We start from the raw sequence: 18,862 nt of genomic DNA, 5'->3' as shown, positions 1-18,862 counted from the left end.
AGCCGCCCAGATTCCATTTCTGTAGCCAGAAGCCTTGAGCTTAAGCTTTGAGTTGGGGCACCTACGGCAGTCATGGGAGCCCCAGGAAAGGCAGAGGCACAACATGGACTTTTTTTTTTAAAGTTTTTCATAATGGGGGCACCTGGGTGGCTCAGATGGTTAAGCATCTGGCTTCGGCTCAGGTCCCATCGGGCTCCCTGCCCCATAGGGAGTCTGCTTCTGCCTCTGCCCCTCTCTCTGTCTCTCGTGAATAAATAAATAAAATCTTTAAAAAAAAATAAAGGTTTTTAGATTGGCTTTTTTTTGCTTAACGTTATGTTTGTTGTTGCAGCAAAGCCGTTGTACCTTATTTATGTAGCAGGGATTCCACACCACTCCATAGTATTCTTTTTTTTTTTTTCAACTGAGATTAAAAAAAAAACCACATAGCATAAAATACACACAGCAACTTCTTTTATGTATGTATGTATCTATTTATTTGAGAGTGTGAGAGAGAGAGAGCACCAGTGGGGGCAGAGGGAGAGGGAGAAGCGGACTCCCCGCTGAGCAGGGAGCCCGCTGCGCTGTGAGCCTCAGCCGAAGTCAGATGCTTAACCGACTGAGCCACCCAGGCGCTCCCACGTACCAACTTCTAAGAGTAAAGTACCGTGCTGTCAACCCTATGCTCACTGCTGTGCACCAGATACCCAGAATCCCCTCCCCTGCCTCTGCACCTGCAACCGAACTCAAGGGGTTTGCTGCTTGGGGTGCATCATACTGAACACCACCCCAGAAAGTGTTGAAAGCAAAGAGTTTTTGTTACTCATCACAAGTAAGGAGACAGAGAGAGAGCTGTCAAACCATTGTCTCCTCTTGAGGTTAGTACAGGGGCTTTTATTCAGTATGCTTCAGAACAGGGGCAGGGAGCTGGATACATTAAGGAACGTACATGTATTTTGTTACTCAAGCACTTCGGATCAACTGCACACGCTCAGCGTGTCACTAGCATCTCTAGTGCCTACATCGTGTGTTCAAAAACGGCTGACCCCCCCCCCCCCCCAGTAGAAGATCTTAGAATGAGCTAAAGGTAACTTTAGGGCAACTTAGGGGGCTTCTCTGCAAGTCCTCAGCGACAGTCTGGCTCAAACTGGCTCATGCCATGGGGTATCCACTGGAACACCTGGCCCTGTGTCTCCTTGGTGGGAGCAGCTTGTTCTATAAAACCGACACGTTCTTTCCTTGCTGTCGTCCCTTCCCCCTCCTCCTTTCCACTGAGAGCTTGCAGCCCTCTGATCCAAGTAATTCCCCTTAGCAACTCCCACCCCCTCTGCCCCCAGCCCCCAGCCCCCACCGCTTTACTTCCTGTTTCTACCAGTTGGACTACTTTGGATACCGCCTACAAGCGCTGTGGTGTAGGATGTGTCTTTCTGCGAGTGCTTATTTCACTTGGCAAAATGTGTTCAATGTTCGTATGTGAGAATTTGCTTCCTTTTCAAGACCAGGCAATATTCCATTGCACGGATCTTATCCACGTGGGTTGCTTCTACCACTTGGCTCTGCTGAATAGTATTGCAACCAATATAAGTGTTTTAGACACTCACCTGAGTCAGTAAATAAATGGCCCCATAGGCCTCAAACAGCTCTAGGGAGAAGGGTTCCTTCCAGGAGAGAGTTCGTTCAGCCTTAGGTTGGGATGCACGATGAAATGGGGACAGGCACAACTTGGGTTCCATGTGTCCTGGCCACTAGCTACAGCCCCCTTTCCATTGCTCTTGAACTTCAGGGGTGAGTATTTTGGGGTTGTGGGAACAGTCTGGGATCTGCTCAAGTTTATACACCATGGAAAATCACTCGCCAGCGCCACCCCCCTGCCCAGGCCACGATAGAGTAGAGGACACAAGGCTCCTGCTAGGATTGCCAGGTAAGATCCAGGATGCAATATTTGGAACATAATTGTACTAAAGAATTATTCAGTATTTGTCTGAAATTCCAATTTCACTGTGGGTCTAGTCCTGTTATTTGCTAAACCTGGCAAGCTTACCTCCTAACCCACCGAGGGTCTCCCTCACAAGCCAGGACCAGGACCTTTGCACCCTGACCCAGGTTCTCTGAGAATGGATGGTGTGGATGCTTCCAAACTCCAGGCCTGGTTTGGAGCACGGGGTGTTGAGCCCCATCCAGATACACTAAGCTTGCCCCTAAGCCACCTGCTTGACTGAGCCCCCATCCTTGCTTCGGTCTCTTTGGCTCTAGGCAGTGAGTCTGCCTGAACCCCAGAAGACTGCCCTGAAATCCATATTTCATGATTTCTTCTTTTATCAGGAAACCCCCAAATGGTGATCATTAAGCCTCATGTCCTGCCTTTGCCTCTCATCAGGAGAATGAAGAGTGGGTGGCTGGAACAGCCGCAGACAGGGGCAGCTGCGGCTTGGCCCTTGAAGTGTGAAGGAGTCAGCCTTTGTGGATGCCCTCAAGAGCCTGGCCAGGTGAGGCTGGAGTGTGGGGCTCTCTCCTGTGAAGGGGAGTGGAGCATGAGGCCACTCTGAACACCCTGCATTTCTGGCATGGGTCCAGTGTCTGAGCCCCGAAACCCTCCTCTCCAAGAAAAAGGGCCTTCTGCCTCTGGCAGCTCTGGGCACAGACAGAGGTGCAACGAGAGGGACTGAGGCCATCTCTGGGAGCGTGGAGTGCTCCCTCTCCAACCCGCTGTTGATTGCCTCCCTTGCTTTAGCAGTTATGAGACAGCAGGGGAGCTGGAAATCCTTGGTCCACCTACCCTACGTAGGGTGGGCACCCCACGGGCCTAAACCAATACCTTGTCTTCTCAGGAGGCCTCTTGTCCCTTATCCTGAAGGCTGATAAAGAAGATCTTTCTCTGTGCTGGCTCATTAAGGGCCATGGATAGGGGGTGTGTGTGTCTTGGGGAGAAGGAGGTCTGGAGTTTTGAGACTCTGGACTGCATGGTTGGCCCTGGCCCTGTGGGCCTTGAGACTTATTGCTGGAGGCATCTGGGCTGGGGCAGCAGATGGCGCCCCATACCTTCCCTTGTAGAAATTTGGTAAGAACAAGGGAAGTTCTCAGAGACCTCCCACCCAGCTTTACACTCACAGTATGGTCTTAGTGAGTCATGGACGCTGCTCTGGGAGTACATGATTAAAGTGTGTCTCCCACACTGGCCTGTGGCCCTCTCTCCATAGGGGCACGTGGTCATCCTAATGTCCTCAGGGCCCAGTAGCAGGTGCTCAGTGAGTGTAGAATCAATGCAGGCAAGATAGAAGGGTGGATGAATGCCGAACCCCTCCTGGGAGATACTGGGAGAGAACTGGCCTGCTGTGAGGAAGCTATGAACAGTTCAGTCCACACTCGTCCTGTCCTGTCCTTGGGGGCAGGGACAGCAGAAGCAGCCACAGGGGCAAAGGCCTAGGAGCACCAACCAGCTGTGAGACCCCTGCCGTGAAGCAGTGATGTGGACTTGAATGGGTGCAGAGAGGGACCCCAGAGGGACTTGGCCGGGTCTATTCCTCTGCCTTTCCCCGTGAAAGGGGGCCAAGGATTCCTCATGGCTGTCTGTCTCTCACTCCCCACAAGCCTGGGTCAATCCAAAGCAACCCAGGAGACAGCCCACGACCTCTAGGGCTACGGGGCCCAATAGAGTAGGTACTAGCCACACAGCCATTGAGCTTGAAAGGTGGCTAGTCTAAACTGAGATGAGCTATAAATATAAAATACACACTGGATTGTGAGGATTTAGTACAAAAGAATGTAAAATATCTCATTAGTAATTATTTCATATGAATTACATATTTAAGTAGTTGTATTTGGGTCTGATAGGTTAAATAAAATTATTAAAGCTCCATTCAACGTGTTTATTTTTACTTTTAAAACGTGCGGCTACTGGACTTACATGTGTGCTTGTGCCTGATGTCTACCGAATACTGCTGCTTTAGACGCACAGGTGTCTCGACCTCTCCGGCCCCACACGTAGCAGCTGGGTCAGCTTTCAGGCGTGGGTGCAGCAGCAGGGCTCCTGAGTCACTCTTCTGGACCAAGGTGGCCAGTGGACGTGGCGTGATGCTGGCAGAGGGAGGACCGAGAGGGAGGACCGAGAGGCTGGGGTGCGAGCCCAGGGCAGTTGGCCAATCAGGAGCCCCAGGTTCACTTCCATGCCTTGGGCGTTGTGGTCACAGAACCTTGGATCTGGAGATAGCCTTGGGGGCTACTGCCTACTGCACCAGCGACGAAACGGGGTGATTCTTGGTGTAAACAACTAAGTAGGTGGTTCCAGAAGCTAGGTTCCAGGAGTCCCAATTCCACCCCCTTCCCCAACTGCCCGCCTGGGGCTCTCGGAGGGGGTTCAAGACCCCTTCCTACTCCGCATAGTTTGATGCATCTTTGCACATGTCTGAGCCTTTTCTGGAATGCTTGTTGGCCCTTCCTTCTGTCCAGCTGCCCTTGACCAAGCAACCGTTTATTCTTCAGGTCTCCATTTCCTGGAAGCTCTAGGATGGCAGGATCCTCGTGACGTTCGGTATACAAATCCAGCATGCTGGCAGGATGAGGTATATGGTCAAGATTCACTGGTGAATGAATGAATGGTATCTCTTCCTCAGGGAAACCCGTCCTGAATGCCTCCCATGCCCCAATCAGCCCAGGCCTCCGTGACTCTCTGTTCCCTCATCGTCTGCGTCTCTGCTGGACTCTGAGCTGCCCTGGGGCAGGGAAGGTGGTGACACTCCTAACACCTTCCAGAACCCGGCACCAAGCAGGTGCTTAGGCAATCATGAATGAAAAACAAATCTGGGCCAGCACCTTCCCTGATGGAGGGACAGATGCCCCAGGTTCTCCGCAAACCTTCCCGCTGTCCCAGGTAGGTGGCTCCGGGCGGGGTGGGACGAGGGCCGCAGTCCTGCCGGTGATGCAGAATTCCACCTCTCACCACACTGCGGCTCTGGGTGCCTCCCTCATCCGATCCGAATCCCGGTGGACGCTGGATGCCGACAGGGAGGAGCAAACGAAATCCTGCCCTTGAGCAGAGCCCCCGGTGCCTACGGAGCGCTCACTGTGAGCGTCACTACAGGACTCCTCTGGAGGTAGCACTAGGTCCCACGGGACACACAGAGCGCACTGAATCACCAAGCCTGCTGTTGGCTGTGGGGCGTGGACCCCTCCCCCTCTCAGCACAACAGAGCCTCACACCAGCCAGCACAGAAAACATTGCTTTATTAACTGCGTTTGCCAACACACGAGAGGTGCAAAGGGCTCCTTGAGACACTGGCCCTGGTGGCGGCCGGGGTCTGGATACCCCCATGAGTGAGCAGGACAGGATGGGGGTGGGAGCTACGCAGCAGCGGTAACACAGAGTCATGCAGGGCACGTGGGCACTGGCCGCAGAAGGCGGCCGTACATTCTATTGCTCGTTAGGGGGAGCGAACATGGACGATGTACAAAAAGGAGAAATAGGTCTTTGCGTTAATGAAAAATACATTTTTTCTCTACAAAGGAATCTTTTCTAATACAAGAAAATAAATATTGCAACATAAGCCAAAAATAATTTAAAATTGCTCTTTTCAATATATTTTCAATATTTCTCTTGTATATTAACAAATGGCACATCACTTTCTTTGAAACAAGGACAGAAGGTGTCGCCTCCTGTGACATTCATATCATCCCCCCACCCCGAGTCGTTGGTGGAGCACAGAGTGTTTGTGTGTCTGAGGGACAAGGTGGCAGGAAGTGCCTTAAAGAACAACCAAAAAGTCCCAGGCTCCAGCCCTGGCTCTTTGGCCAATGTGGCCAGCTGGGCCAGGGGTGCGGCAAGTGGCCTCCCCAAGGGCCTTGCTACAGGCATCCAGACCATTCTGCAGAGCTCTGGGCACGGGCAGAGGTTGGCCACATCTGGCAGTGAGCAAGGAAATGCCAAGTCCAGCTGCTGCCAATGTCTGTTAGTAGTGGGCAGTTGATTCTCTAGAAATTGCCCCAGCAAGTCCCACAACATGCCCATACACAACACACAGACACGCAAGCACAAGGACACAGGAGATGTGCCCTGGCACAGACACATCTATAGTCCGGCGCCCATGTCTGGAAACCTCGGTGACTTCTCGAAGGAAATCGAGACCCTGACATTACAAACGCTCACACTGTCACGAAGTCAGAGAGCTCATTTAATAAAATAAAGCCTTCTACTTTTCTTCTCCTTACTCACTTTAAAATACATTTATGATCCATAAAAATACTTTCCTTGCACCTTATCCTTTTCTCACTGTGATGAGGGGAAGGAGGAGCCGTGCAGCCAGACTGGGAGAATGGGGAATGACAGAATGAGTAACAGAGCAGCTTCTCCCTCCAAGAAGAGGGCCAGTGAGTGGGGGCAGATGCGGTCAAGCAGGACCTCTGCCTCAGCCTCTGGCCTGCAAAAGGCTTCCTGCCTTTTTCCCTGCTTCCAACCTCAACGCCAGGGGTGGCAAAGCTGTCTATACAGTGGGCAGTAGACCAGAGAGAGTGAAGCGGCTGTGGCTAATGGAGGAAATGACAGTGGTGGGGACCAGCATCCTTGTCCTCCATGTAGCCTTGCTGGGCGTCCTAGAGGTGGACAGCTGCCCACCAAGAACAGCTCTAGGGCCTGGCCTGGGAGTGAAGGCCCCCCACTTCCCTCACCAGCTAGCCGAACAGTTCTCTGGGCCCTGTGCAGGACACAACGCCAGGGAGAGTCCAGTCCAAAGGCAAGAGCCAACACAGAAGAGAATCTAGAGGCCAACTTGAGCAGAGGCCCTCTGAAGAGTGTGGGCTGCCCTGCCTGACCTACCCAGACCAGACCCTGGCCAGCCATGCTGCATTTTCTGCCCTGTTCTCTCTTGCCCCCGGGGAGCCCAGAGACTCTGCCTCGGGACCCATGAAGGGGTGAGGGGGCAAGTGCTGAGTCTACTGGGCCCAAGCCATTCCTGGCACCCCACCTCCACCCCCCACCCCCGGCAGAGTTTGGTTGTTCTTTAAGCTCGTCCCCTGGCTTCCTGTGAGGTCAGACCGGGCAATCCAGCACAGACAATATTGTGACCCAAAGCACAGAGAAGGGAGGAGGACTGTTCAAAGGCAGTAAACAGAGAACGGGGTTGGGCCGCTGGTGCGGACACTGTACTGGCCGTGACTCCCAAGGAGGCAGGCAGACTCAACTCTACACGGTACCTTGTGCCATCCCAACGCCCAGAATCCTTGAAGCCCGCGCCGAGTCCACTCCAACTGGACCAATTTGCCCGATCTTCTGAACTGAGTCCTATCTTTGCTTCCTGTTTTGCTAAAATTCACATGAAACGGAGTGTCGATGACAATGCCACTGTCGTACCTTGAAAGTTCCGGAGTCAGGGGTGGGTGGTCAAGCTGCTCCCCATCCCGCTGATTTGCGTGTTGTGTATTTGTGTCGGGGGGAACCACATGGTGAAGACTTTTTCCATGCTGGTTTTGCGGTCAGCCTCTTCCCCTCCCCCCACCCCCTGTGAGTCTCAGAGTTTGGGAAAACTCGCAGTGGGCCCAGCCCAGGATCTGAAATCCAACAGCTGGTTCCTGCTTCCCGATTCCAACAGTTCAGCGGCAGAACGGCATCCTCTTCCAAGAGCTTGGGCTCATCTCCTTGGCTGTGTGCAATGAACATGTCTCTACACTTTGTTGCTAAAGAACTCCGTTAAAAAAAAAAAGTCCAAGTGACAAGTTGTCAGGTCCAGGCTGTGCTGTATTATGGTCAAAATATTCTTTGGCATCCATAGAATGATTCGACTGACTCACTGGACTTTTGCAAGGTTCTTGTTGGAGAAGTTCTGGCTTCACCAGTGGCGGAAGTGACCCAGGAGTAATTCATAAAAGAAAAAAAACCATGTATTCACTGAATTCCTTTTTTGATTGTTCCCTGAGCTATCACCCTGGGGCCACTCCACTTAAACTCTTCAGAGCAAACACCTGGGACCTAGAGGGTGGGACGGAAAAGGCGGCAGGTGGGTTGGTGGTGGGGAGAGGGCACAGCCAGGAGAGGGGGTAAAGGCTCACGGGGACAGAGGACCCAGGAACATCCCTCAAGACTTCAAACTCGGCCTGCCCCAGGCCCCGGGATCCCACTGCTTGTTGGAAGGAGGAGTTTCCAAAAGGAAACCGAGGAAGAAGCTCGTCTCTTAGCAGGACTGGAAAATTTGAAAAGGCAAATGGTCTGGTCTGGTCAGGTCAGCTGTCTGGGAGAGACCAGACTTCGGCCAAGACTGGCCCCAAAGGAAGGAAGGAAGTTGGAGCCCCAGAGCAATTCTCTACGTGGGTGAGTCTGAGCCCCACGCCCCTGTCTGGGCACTGGCCCTCCCTTGCAGCCCTCCACCGGCACTGGCGGCTGGCTGTTTGGGAGTCCCCTGAGTAAATGGCACAGCTCAGGAAGGATTCTAGGAACCCTTTCTCAGAGCCGCCGGGCTGGGCACTGGCAGGGGTGGAGCAACAAGGGAGTAGAGGGTCGCGGGGTGGGCGGGCAGGCCTCAGATGATGTGGGTTGATCAGGAACAGCTGTGGTTCCTCTGGAACCAGCGGGCCCTCTGCGCCCCCTCAGTGCTTTCTTGTATAAGCTCGTTGTGCTTGTGACAGTGAGTAGACTCTGGCTGGGTATCACTTATTATACTTCCTTGGGGATCAGTGGAGTGCAGCAGGACCCCCCAAATGGACCCCAGTGGGATTTGGGGGGCAAGGCGGGGCAGGCCCTGGGCTGGCCCATCTGCCATGAAATAATGCCCAAACGACGGTCTGTGTCACCCAGTGGCAGCGGGCTGGAGTCCTGAGCTCTTCTTCGCCTTGCCTACATCTAGCCAGGAGCCCAGCGATGCCGCACGGGCCAGGGCGGGGCGCTGCCGAGGCAGGGATGGTGCACAGGACCTGAGATGGTCCCTGCGGCCAGAGCCGTGGAAGGAATCCTACTGTCCTAGGCCAGCACAGAGGAAAGACGACAGTGTGGAATTCAAAACTCTCTCTATAGTAAAAATAAAACCACAACAGAGTGGCAGTCTCAAGGGTCGGAGACACTCAGCAGAGATTGGAAATGGCAGTTGTGACTGGGCTGAGGCCTCACGGGAGGACCAGGGCAGGGCCCAGGATGGGGTAGGGGTGACTTAGGAGGCCAGTACCCCCATGCGGACCACCTCCTCAGTCCCTGCTTCCCGGGGAGCCCGCTGCACCCCACTGTCCTCAGCTTCCACATCTGAGTCGCTCATCTCCCCATCAGAGAAGTAGCCATCAGTCTCAGTGTCAAAGTGTAGGCTGACCTTGGGCCTCTCGGCCACAGCAGAGGGCGGTCCTGTCCCAGCATCAGGCCTGGCACCTGGCGATCTCCGGGCTCCCTTGTTTTCCCGGGGCAGTCGGAGCCGGCCCAAGGCCTTGGGGCTCACTGTAGGGCCAGGCACTTGGACATTCGAGTCGGCAGCCATTGGGGCTGCCTCGTCCAGGGTGTCGGGGGCCAGAGGAGGGGGGCTCTCGGGGGCTGCCGGGATGGGACAGTCCCCAGCTGCAGGGCTAGACGGAAGGTGGGAAGGCGTTCGCCGCGTTGGTTTCCGGGCCACTGGCCCTTGCCCCCCCTTGCCACTGCCTGCATCCTGGCCCCAGGGCTTCTTGGGGGATTTGTCTGGAGTCGTCCGTGAGCCAGGCCCATCCTGTGGTGGCTTCTTCTTGGCAGGCAGGCGGGTGCGGCCCCGGGCTTTCCTGGCAGGGTCCCCGGGTCGCAGCGAGGGGTCCCGCATGAAGCTCAGCAGCGTCTCCTCGTCTTGTAGCAGCTCCTCTGACAACAGCCCCGGAGCGGGGTCTTCGCGGTGCCCATTGTTCAGTGACCACTCGCTCATGGCCATGTTCTCTGCTGTGATCTGCACTGACTGAGCCAGCCAGCTGTTGAAGAAGGTGCCATCGATTGGGAAGGAGGTGGACAGGCCTGGCCGAGGGAGGAGAGAGGAAGCAAGTGAGATGCTCGCAGGTGTGGGTCCCGCCCTCTCAGACCCTCCCCAGTAGGCCACGGTGCACCTGGCTCCCTCCCTCCCTCTGTGCCAGCCCCCACTGAGCCATCTTGATTTGCTGATCCCTCCTGCCAACACCATGGAAGAGGAAGGTCCATACCATATTCTCCTTTCCCCCAGATCAACCTACTCCCAGAACTGGCTTCATGATTTGTGGTACAGAATGCAAATTGAAAATGTGGGCTCCCTGTTCAAAAATTATTAAGATATTTCAAGGTGACAAGAGTAGAGCATTAAACCAAGCAAGAGCCCTTTGAGATAGCACAAGTACACACCCGTGAAACCAGCTCTGCCCACCACCCACGTCCTGGGGATGCAGGGGATGGGGAAGAAAGGGAAACGCCCTCACACCACCAGGGGGCGCTGGGTTTCTATGAGAGCTGCTTCCAAAGCAGAGAAGCTGGATCAGAGTGTCAGGCGTGAATAGGGTAGCAAAGTGCTTCTGGTAGAAGGGGGTCTGGGCCAGCAGGTGATCCTGGGCCTCTCTTTTGATACCCAAGTGGTCCCCTTCTTGAGAATGATGGAAATACAAGATGACCTGAGGCCTCTCCTGGAGGTGAGGTCTGGAAGACGTCACAGTCATCCCTGAGAAGTATTCTAGGGGAAGCATGGAACACCCTGACAGACAGAGCCCCAAGCCAGGGGACCCTCACGGGCTGTTCTGCTTAATGCGGCAGCAGTAAGGAGTCTGTGAGTGACGACGGGCTGGGCCAGTATCTGTGGCCACTCTTTTGGGTCTCTCTGGGTGGCTCCAGGAAGGCTCCCTGGTGCCAAAGGGAAGGCTCATTGGAGAAATTCCAGCAGGGTGGGACCAGGATGGAGAATTCTGGCAGACCCTCATCTCCCAGCATAGGGCTGCGTTCTGGAAGGGCCTCGATGGCCTAGGGGTCCCTTGAGGGCCTCCAGAAAACTCTGGCATCCAGGACTCTGGCTAGGGGAATGTGCGTGCAAGTTCCTGAGCACCTGGCCCAGTCTCCAGGTGTACAAAAGGGGAGTTTCTTGGGACACCAGACAGGACTCTGAGATCCTACCTGGTTTCCTTTATGGTGAAAAGGTGTGAGCACCTGGGCACGGTAGGGCCTGGTTAGCCCTTTGGGGTTCCTACTCTGTGCAACGGAGGTGCTGGTAGACCCTGGCCATGTCCGCCAGGCCAGTGTGGCCACTCACTCACCCAGCTGCCCCAGGACTGAGTCGGGCCCCGCCTTCACTTTCTCCTTCTTCTCGGGGCTGCCCTTCGGGCCCTCACGGCCTTTCCTTTTTGAGTCGCTCTTCTTGCCCTTTGCTCTCCTCCCAGACCCCTCTGTGCCAGGGAAAGAGAGAGCAGGAGGGAGGCAGTTACCCGGAGAAGTTCAGCCAAAACCAAGATCACTTCGGACCATCCTAGGAGTTCTTGCTCACCTGCTCCTCACCTTCCAGGTCACCTTGCCCTGCTGAGAGGCCCCAGGCTCAGCGCCATGGGCCCCTGGGATAAGTGGGGCTCTTGTGAGTCAGGGACAGCTGGTGGGGACGAGGAGGTGGCAGGTCATTGCCTACTGCTGCCCTTGAGTGGCTTGGGGAGGACACAGGGCCACGAAGAGAGTGGAGGACACCCTGTAGGACCTGGAATGCAGGCTGATCTACATGCCTATAGATTCAGAGGCAGTCCTGGTGGGTGGGAAGAGTGGGGAGGCGAGTGGCCAGGACAGGGCCTTTAACGCCAGGCTGCGAAGCCAGACGGGAGGAGGTGGACAGAACACTGTCAGAGGAGTTGAGAGACATGGGTTCTAGTCAAGTCTCCTGCCTTGGTCTCCTGATCTGCTCTTGAGGCCACACAGTAGATGGCAGACTCAGGGTGCACACCTGGCCCTCATATCCTTCTGGTCCCTGACCACACAGTAGGGAGCCACCGAGAACACTGGAACAGGGGAGGACATCTGCAGGGAGAGGCCCAGCTGCCAGAAATCTCCTAGCTTTTCAGCCAGAGGCTGGCACGCTTCCCAGATAGAGCTTTACGAGGAGGTTGAGGGATATGCAATCTCCCCAGCTCTGCTGCTAATCCCCGGGGCAACCTCAGGCCGGACCTCAGAAGCCTCATCTCTGACGTGGGACCTGTGCCTATACACTTTGGGGAGACACTTCTAAGGTTCTTACTGCCCTCAGGAAAGTCTGAGCTCTTTGAGACCACAAGACCTTGCATGTCTGACCCCAACAACCCCCCAACCTCACTTGAGACATCGTCCTTTTGCCCCAGTGGCTACTAGGCCAGCCTCCTTCCCGTTTCTCAAAAAAGATAGGCTCTCACTTCTAGGATTCCAAATTGTCCTGTGCTCCACCTGGTTCAGCTCACGGCATAAATGTCACTGCCACTTCTCCAGTCCTCTGGCCAGAGAGGCCTCGACAATCTGCTGTTAGCCCGTCCCGTCCCAGGGGCCAAATGTCACAACTCTGAGGGCATCAGCTTTAGGCAGAGGCAAACTTCTTCCCTCCAAATGGCCTTCTCTGAACCAAGGGCTGCCTGGTGCTGCCACTCAGGTCTACGAGCTGCCAAAGTCCCCAGGCTCAATGTGGGGAGAGGGCACTGGCTCTTGCCCTTGTTTCTGGAATCCTCTACCTAAGGCTACTACACGCCTCGCCACTTTCTGTCACCCTGATTGTGGGGCTCTCCTCTGCAGCCGGACATGTGGCCACAGTGAGGTCCCAGGAAGCCCGATGCATCTCCAGAATCACCACTGCTGTGAAGCCACCTGATACTTCTGTCCCTGCGCTGGCGTCAGCTGCAGCCCCTTGGGAACCACTTTCCTTTACCTTTCCAGATGGTGAGCTCCACAAGGACAGGAACTCTATCCATTCAGTCCATGGCAGTGTGCCCTGCGGTGCCCGGCACAGAGCCTCGCAACTTGTCTACACTCAGTTAATGCTTGCTGAAAACCATCAACAGATAAGAGGGATCCTGGAAAGCTGACCTCTGCATGGACACGACCTGGCCTGAACCAGCACCTGTATTTGGCAGGGCTGGTTTCTTAGGCCAGAGTGGGCTGTGATCCCAAAATGCACAGGAGGCAGCGTGGCCGGGGTGAGGGTGGGGCAGTATCAGGGGCTCAGTCCTTCGTTCCGGGGGCAGCCCAGCAGCTCTGGTTCCCCTCCACTCCAGGCCCAGCCTGACCCAAAGGCTGAATTGGGAGTGGCAGCTCCTGGCTTAAAATCTCTCTCCATCAAGCTACGTGTCATCCAGCATTAGAGCGCCATTTTTTGAGTGTAGCATTGCCCTCCTTACCACGCGCACACTCTGGGAAGGGCCCTGTGTCTGGCAGTATCCACACAACTAACAGACAACAGCAGTGTTGAAGCTTCTTTGCCCTTGATTTCCAGATCTGTTAAGTGCATGTGACGACAAGAGTTTAAGAAGAAAACAGAAAAAAGCTGCTGGTACAGCATCTAAATTCTATCAGATGAGGTCAGAGGAAAAGAACATACAGGTCCCTTTCCCATCTCTGGGGCAGCTGCCTGATTCAGGAACCACATGGAGGCACATGGGTTCAGGGAAGCTCACCAGCTTCCGGCCCTTCCTGCCAAACACCAGCCAAGAGCCACTGTTCACATGCCATCTACTCCTGAACCACAAAGGCCCTGGAGCTACCTAGGTGTTCCCAGTGGACAGAAAGCTCCCTCAGGACAGGACCGATGCCCACATTCCCATCTCTGGCTCTTTGTCAACCAACACACAACTAGGGCCCTGGAAAGTCCCATCCTGGTCTACTAGTTGGTTACGGAGGGTCTGTGAATGGGCCAGCGGCCCCCGGCTCCATGCACATGCCCCACCAGGCCCTGAACACACACCCTCGTTGGGACCCAGCCCCTTCAGAGTGTGCACACTGAGCGGGAGGCTGGCGGTGCGCAGGGAAGGCGTCTACCTCGACACAAGTCCTGTTCAATCAGCTCCATCTGCAGGTGGAATATCTGCTCCTGGAGTTTGCAGATGGCGTGCTTCGTTCTCTCGCGCCTTGTCACCATGTAGCACAGATTTCTAACCTGAGGAGACGAGAGAGGGGTTTTCCACTTTACTCACGGGTGGTCACCCCTGTCCTCCCAGCTCCCGGGGGCCACCGCTGCCTAACCTGCCCAGGACATCTGGGAACCAATTCCCAAGCTCCGAGTGAGTCCTCAGCCCTGAGCCACATTTCTCTGGTCCAAAACACAGGCCAAGCACAGCCTCGATCCTGTGGCCCCCACTGAGCCAGAGTGGGCAGGGAGAGCTCTAGTGAGCTCAGGCTGGTGACTCCACCCGCCTCCTCTTGGCCTTCACTTCCCAGCCCAGTCTGCCATACTGCTCCTCAAGGCCTTTCCAGTGTGGTTGCCCTGCCCTACATATACAGTGCCCCAAGGCTCTCTGGGACCTAGCAAGGTCACCAAGTCCATCTCTCCACCTCCTGTCCAAGGCCTCTTTTTCAAAGACATTCCTCAGCCATAAGAACCATGGCAAACCCAACTCCTGTCCCAAGACACAAATGGCCAAGGGACACAGAGCAGGGACACCTCCAAGAGAACAGCTTCTGACCCAGCCGGGTCCTGCTGCAGCCGAGCCATGACCACGAGCTGCACTAGGACCTGAGCCAAGCCCACACATCCTCTGGCCAAGGCCCCTATTCCACATGGCTATGTCCCCATATGAGACAAAAGTCCTCAGGGGAAAGGGTAGGGGGCCCTCCAACTCCCTTCGGTCAGCTAGGAAGAGCGTCTAGTGCCTGGGAGACCAGCTTGTTTAGCTCATGTGACACAGACCCACTCTGTAGCTGTTCTGCAGGCGCCTGAAGCCTGGGCCATGTTGCTCCCTGTCCACCTGGCACTCCTCCCCAGCGTGTCATCCCCTCACCGCTGCTCTCAGAATGGATCACACCGCTGGGGCCAAGACCAAGCCCCCTCCCTCAAGACATTCCCTTGTTCTGGCATCGTCTTCAGCTCAGGTTGGAGCCTCAAAGCAGGGACAGCTGGCCAGAAGCTCTGAGCTGAAATTCAGGGTCCCACCAGGCTAGTCTCTCTGTCTGCGGTGGGGTTCTATCTTCAAAGCCGAGTGCAGGCTTCATGTCCTTAAGCTGCCTAGAGGAGACCCATGGGTTCCAAAGCCCCTGCCTATTGTCCTGACCTCCATTTCTCCCGGCCTGGGGGATAGCTGTGATCACACCTCTCTGCAGACATGGCCATCCTCCCCTTCCTTCCTGAGCCTAGTAGTGAAAGGGATTCTAGAATGCCAGGCTCTGCAGAAAGTCTATGCAGCACTCCACACTGCTGTGTGCACCCAGCCTAGACCATGGACGCAGGCCATCCGAGGCCCACACCTCCCTAAGGGGCAGCCGCCTGGCCCGGCCTAAGAGCCCTCGGTTCCTCTCAAATCCTGGACTTCCTCAGGACCTCATCGTAACCACACATCCCTGAGCACCAGCTGTGGCTCTGGGAACTCATGTGATGTTGGGCTCTGGGCTCAGCAGAGCGCAGTGCCATCGGCGAGATCCCTTTCTTCTGAGGGCTTCCTGCCTGGCAGGGCAGAGAGAGGCAGAGCAAGTACTGACAGCACCGGGCAGCCCTGACCCAGACCTGGGGTGGTGAGAAGGCTTCCTGCTCAAAGGGGCCATCAGGCTGAGTGCGAGATGATCACACAGCAGGGCACATAGTAGGCCAGATGGGAGAGGCAGAGCGAGGCCTTGTGGCTAGCGTGCCTGGCTTGGCCTGACTGAGCCAGGCTGAGGCGATCTGGGGAGGGACTTGGCTGGGGGCGGGGCGGTGTGGGGTGTAAGTGCTGAGACCCTAGAGTCACCCTTCAGGACCTAGCTCCTCCTCACTTGCCCCCAGAGCCAATCTTTCAGTGTACCCCATCGGTCCCCGGTGAATGTACCTCGTTCCCATCAGCTCCCTCCACTTTTTTTTTTTTTAATTTGACACAGAGAGAGACAGCCAGCGAGAGAGGGAACGCAAGCAGGGGGAGTGGGAGAGAAAGAAGCAGGCTCCCAGCGGAGCAGGAAGCCCGATGCAGGACTTGATCCCAGGACACTGGGATCAGGCCCTGAGCCGAAGGCAGACGTTTAACGACTGAACCAGCCAGGCGCCCCAGCTCCCTCCAATTCTAGTCACCACATCGGTTCCACCTGGACAGGCAGGCATCCTGATCCCTCTGCTATCTCAGACTGTCTTCTTGAAATGTAAATCCCCTTCGCCTTAACACCTCCACTGGTTTCCCTATGGGGATGAACAGTGGCCCCTGGCAAATGTCACGTCCACGTCAACCTCAGATACAATCAGTTAAGATGAGGTCATACTGGATATGAATGAGCCCTAAATCTAATGACTGGTATCGCTACAAAAGGCCATGTGAAGATGTATAGGAAGAATGCCATGTGACAACAGAGACAAAGATGGAATCAGGGGTCTACAAGTCAAGAAATGCTAAGTAAGCGTTGCTGCCAATCAGAAGCCAGGAGAGAGGCCTGGAACAGATCCTCCCTTAAAGCCTCTAGACAGAATCAACCTGGCCAACATCTTGACCCTGGACTTGTAGCCTCTAGAACTGTAAGAAGACATATTTCTGTTGTTTAAGGCTTTGAGTTTCTAATGCTTTGTTACAGAAGGCCTAGGAAACAAACCCAGCTTCTTTCCTGTGACACTTAAAAAAAAAAAAAAAAAATCAGAGCCAAGTCCAAAGCCTTGCCCAATCTGACCTCCCACAGGCCCCTCATAGCCCATGTCCCACAGCCTTCCAGGCTCAGCTACACTTCCCTCCAGTCCTGTCCTTTCTGTGTCCAACCTATTTCTGTCTGGGGGCTTGGTATATATATTCAAGGCTCTTCCCAAGGCTGGACCTTAAAAGGCCTTCCCTGTCCACTGCATCCAAGCAGCCCAACATTATTCTCCCTGTATCCAAGTCCGTTTCCCTCCTGGCAGTCACGTGGCCTAGTGTGCGTGGAGAGGGTGGGGATGAAGAGAGGTGGGCAGAGTCATGGATACTTTGGAGACCTCAAAACAAACGAATCAACATGTCCAACCTAAAAAACAGATCAGTCAAGGTCTGGCTTTTAAAAACTTTCCCAAACACGTCATTCTCAAACTTTACTCTAACACTAATTTCTAAAGATGAAATGAGGCTCAGAGTTGCAGATGTGCCTCCCAAAGAAACCAATACGTTATCACTTCCTATTAAAATACAGACTTTTTTCGGTCTTTCGTCTGAAACTTTACAAAAAGTTTTCTTAAGGCAAACCCAAATGAATTCCCGACATCAAGATCTCTTGGGTAGCTCGTTAAAAACACAGATTCCCTGGGGCACCTGGGTGGCTCAGTAGGTTAAACATCTGCCTTCCTTCTCTCCATCCCTCCTGGGATGGAGCCCCACCTTGGGCTCCCTGCTGGGCTGGGAGCCTGTTTCACCCTCTCCCTCTGCCTGTAGCTCCCCCTGCTTGTGCACTTCCGCCCCGCCCCCCGTCATGTGGATAAATAAAATCTTCAAAAACAACCCTCCCCCCCCAAAACCCTACAGATTCCCAGTGGGGCGCTTGGGTGGCTCAGTCAGTTAAGTATCTGAATCTTGATCTCACCTCAAGTGTTGGTCTCAGGGTTGTGAGAGCCTACTTAAAAAAACAAACCAACCAACCCACAGATCCCCAGGCTTGGGGGAGTAGTAAAGTCTCTGGGTCCTGTACACATCTGATATAGCACTACACAATCCGAGAATTACTGCCCTTGGCCAGGGGCCTCCAAAGTGAGCTGACAGGCTACTGAGTGAGATAGTTCGTCACAGCATAGGAAGACGACATTAAAACATCTGCCGGTGTGTGTATGTGTATAACATATATATATGTATATATACACACACACATATATATATATACATATAAAAGATTTTTTTAAAAGATGTTATTTTATTTATTTGACAGAGAGAGCAAGAGAGCACAAGCAGGGGGAACAGTAGAGGGAGAAGCAGCCTCACCAAGCAGGGAACCTGATGCGAGGCTCAACCCCAGGACCCTGGGATCATGACCTGAGCCGAAGGCAGACGCTTAATGACTAAGCCACCCAGGCACCCCTAAAAATTTTATTTTTAAGTGACCTCCACAGCCAGCGTGGGGCTTGAACTCAACCCCAAGATCAAGAGTCACACCTCTACCGAACAAGCCAGCCAGGCGACTGAGCCTGGCCAGAGTGGGTGTATTTTTTGATCCTGTTAGAAATTCTGATTGTGTCTGCTTCATAAAATGCAGTGGTAGATATGAATGAGACATGAAAAATACAACATATTGCAGGTAAATGCTCAATTTTTTTCCTGATAAGGTGCACTACACAACCAGTGGTATCTGGAGGCTCTTGCTATGGAAGATAGGAATGCTTCCTCCCGTGAGAATCCCAACAATGCCAACATACTGTGGTTGATACACTGGTCACAATGTGACCCCTTGCTCCCCCCCTCACCCTGGAACCATCAGCTAATTCTCTAATTTCTCTCAAGACTGTTGGTTCCATAGTTAATGGCTACTGAGTGTTGCAGCATTCCTCTTCTGTGACAGCTTTTGGGGACCAAGTGTTGATATCAGCCTAGCAGGTTCCTTACACTGTCGTCATTGTTTTTTCTGATTATATACATAAAAAGTTCTCTTAAAAAAAAAACCGGAGTGAGGGGTGCCTGGGTGGCTCAGCCGGTGAAGTGTCTGCCTTTAGCTCAGGTCATGATCTCAGGGTCCTGGGATCGAGCCCCACATTGGGCTCCCTGCTCAGTGGGGAGCCTGCTTCTCCTTCTGCCTCTGCCCCTACCCTCCCCACCTGTTCTCTCTCTCTCTCTCTCTCTCAAATAAATAAATCTTAAAAAAAAAAAAATCAGAGTAAAAAAATGAATCAAGTAGCAAAGTCCC

General features: G+C 54.1%; 1 protein-coding gene and 1 long non-coding RNA gene across 18 annotated transcripts in view; one reads left to right on the top strand and one right to left on the bottom strand.

Annotated features, from left to right (window-relative positions):
* Window positions 1-1,355: 1,355 nt before the first annotated feature.
* LOC130542726 (uncharacterized) lies at window positions 1,356-6,169 on the top strand. Its single transcript, XR_008957466.1, has 2 exons — window positions 1,356-2,465; window positions 4,459-6,169. It is a non-coding gene; the product is annotated as an uncharacterized LOC130542726 (long non-coding RNA).
* The window catches only part of JADE2 (jade family PHD finger 2), a 52,951-nt gene continuing 39,271 nt past the window's right edge, over window positions 5,183-18,862 (bottom strand). For 12 of the 17 annotated variants that reach the window (XM_057307017.1, XM_044387410.3, XM_048220923.2 and 9 more), the window contains 3 exons: window positions 13,886-14,003; window positions 11,167-11,295; window positions 5,183-9,913 (listed from right to left, as the gene is read on the bottom strand). In XM_057307017.1, coding sequence (XP_057163000.1) covers window positions 9,105-9,913; window positions 11,167-11,295; window positions 13,886-14,003 — 1,056 coding nt within the window. In that variant the 3' untranslated portion in view covers window positions 5,183-9,104. The remainder of the gene's footprint in view (window positions 9,914-11,166; window positions 11,296-13,885; window positions 14,004-18,862) is intronic. The other 5 variants (XM_048220934.2, XM_048220932.2, XM_048220936.2 and 2 more) reach the window with 1 other exon arrangement.

This window comes from Ursus arctos, unplaced genomic scaffold (genome assembly GCF_023065955.2).
Source record: "Ursus arctos isolate Adak ecotype North America unplaced genomic scaffold, UrsArc2.0 scaffold_5, whole genome shotgun sequence".
NCBI classification, from domain to species: Eukaryota; Metazoa; Chordata; class Mammalia; order Carnivora; family Ursidae; genus Ursus; species Ursus arctos.
The sequence above is the reverse complement of the archived record's forward strand: the minus strand, read 5'-3'. Positions and strand labels throughout refer to the sequence as shown.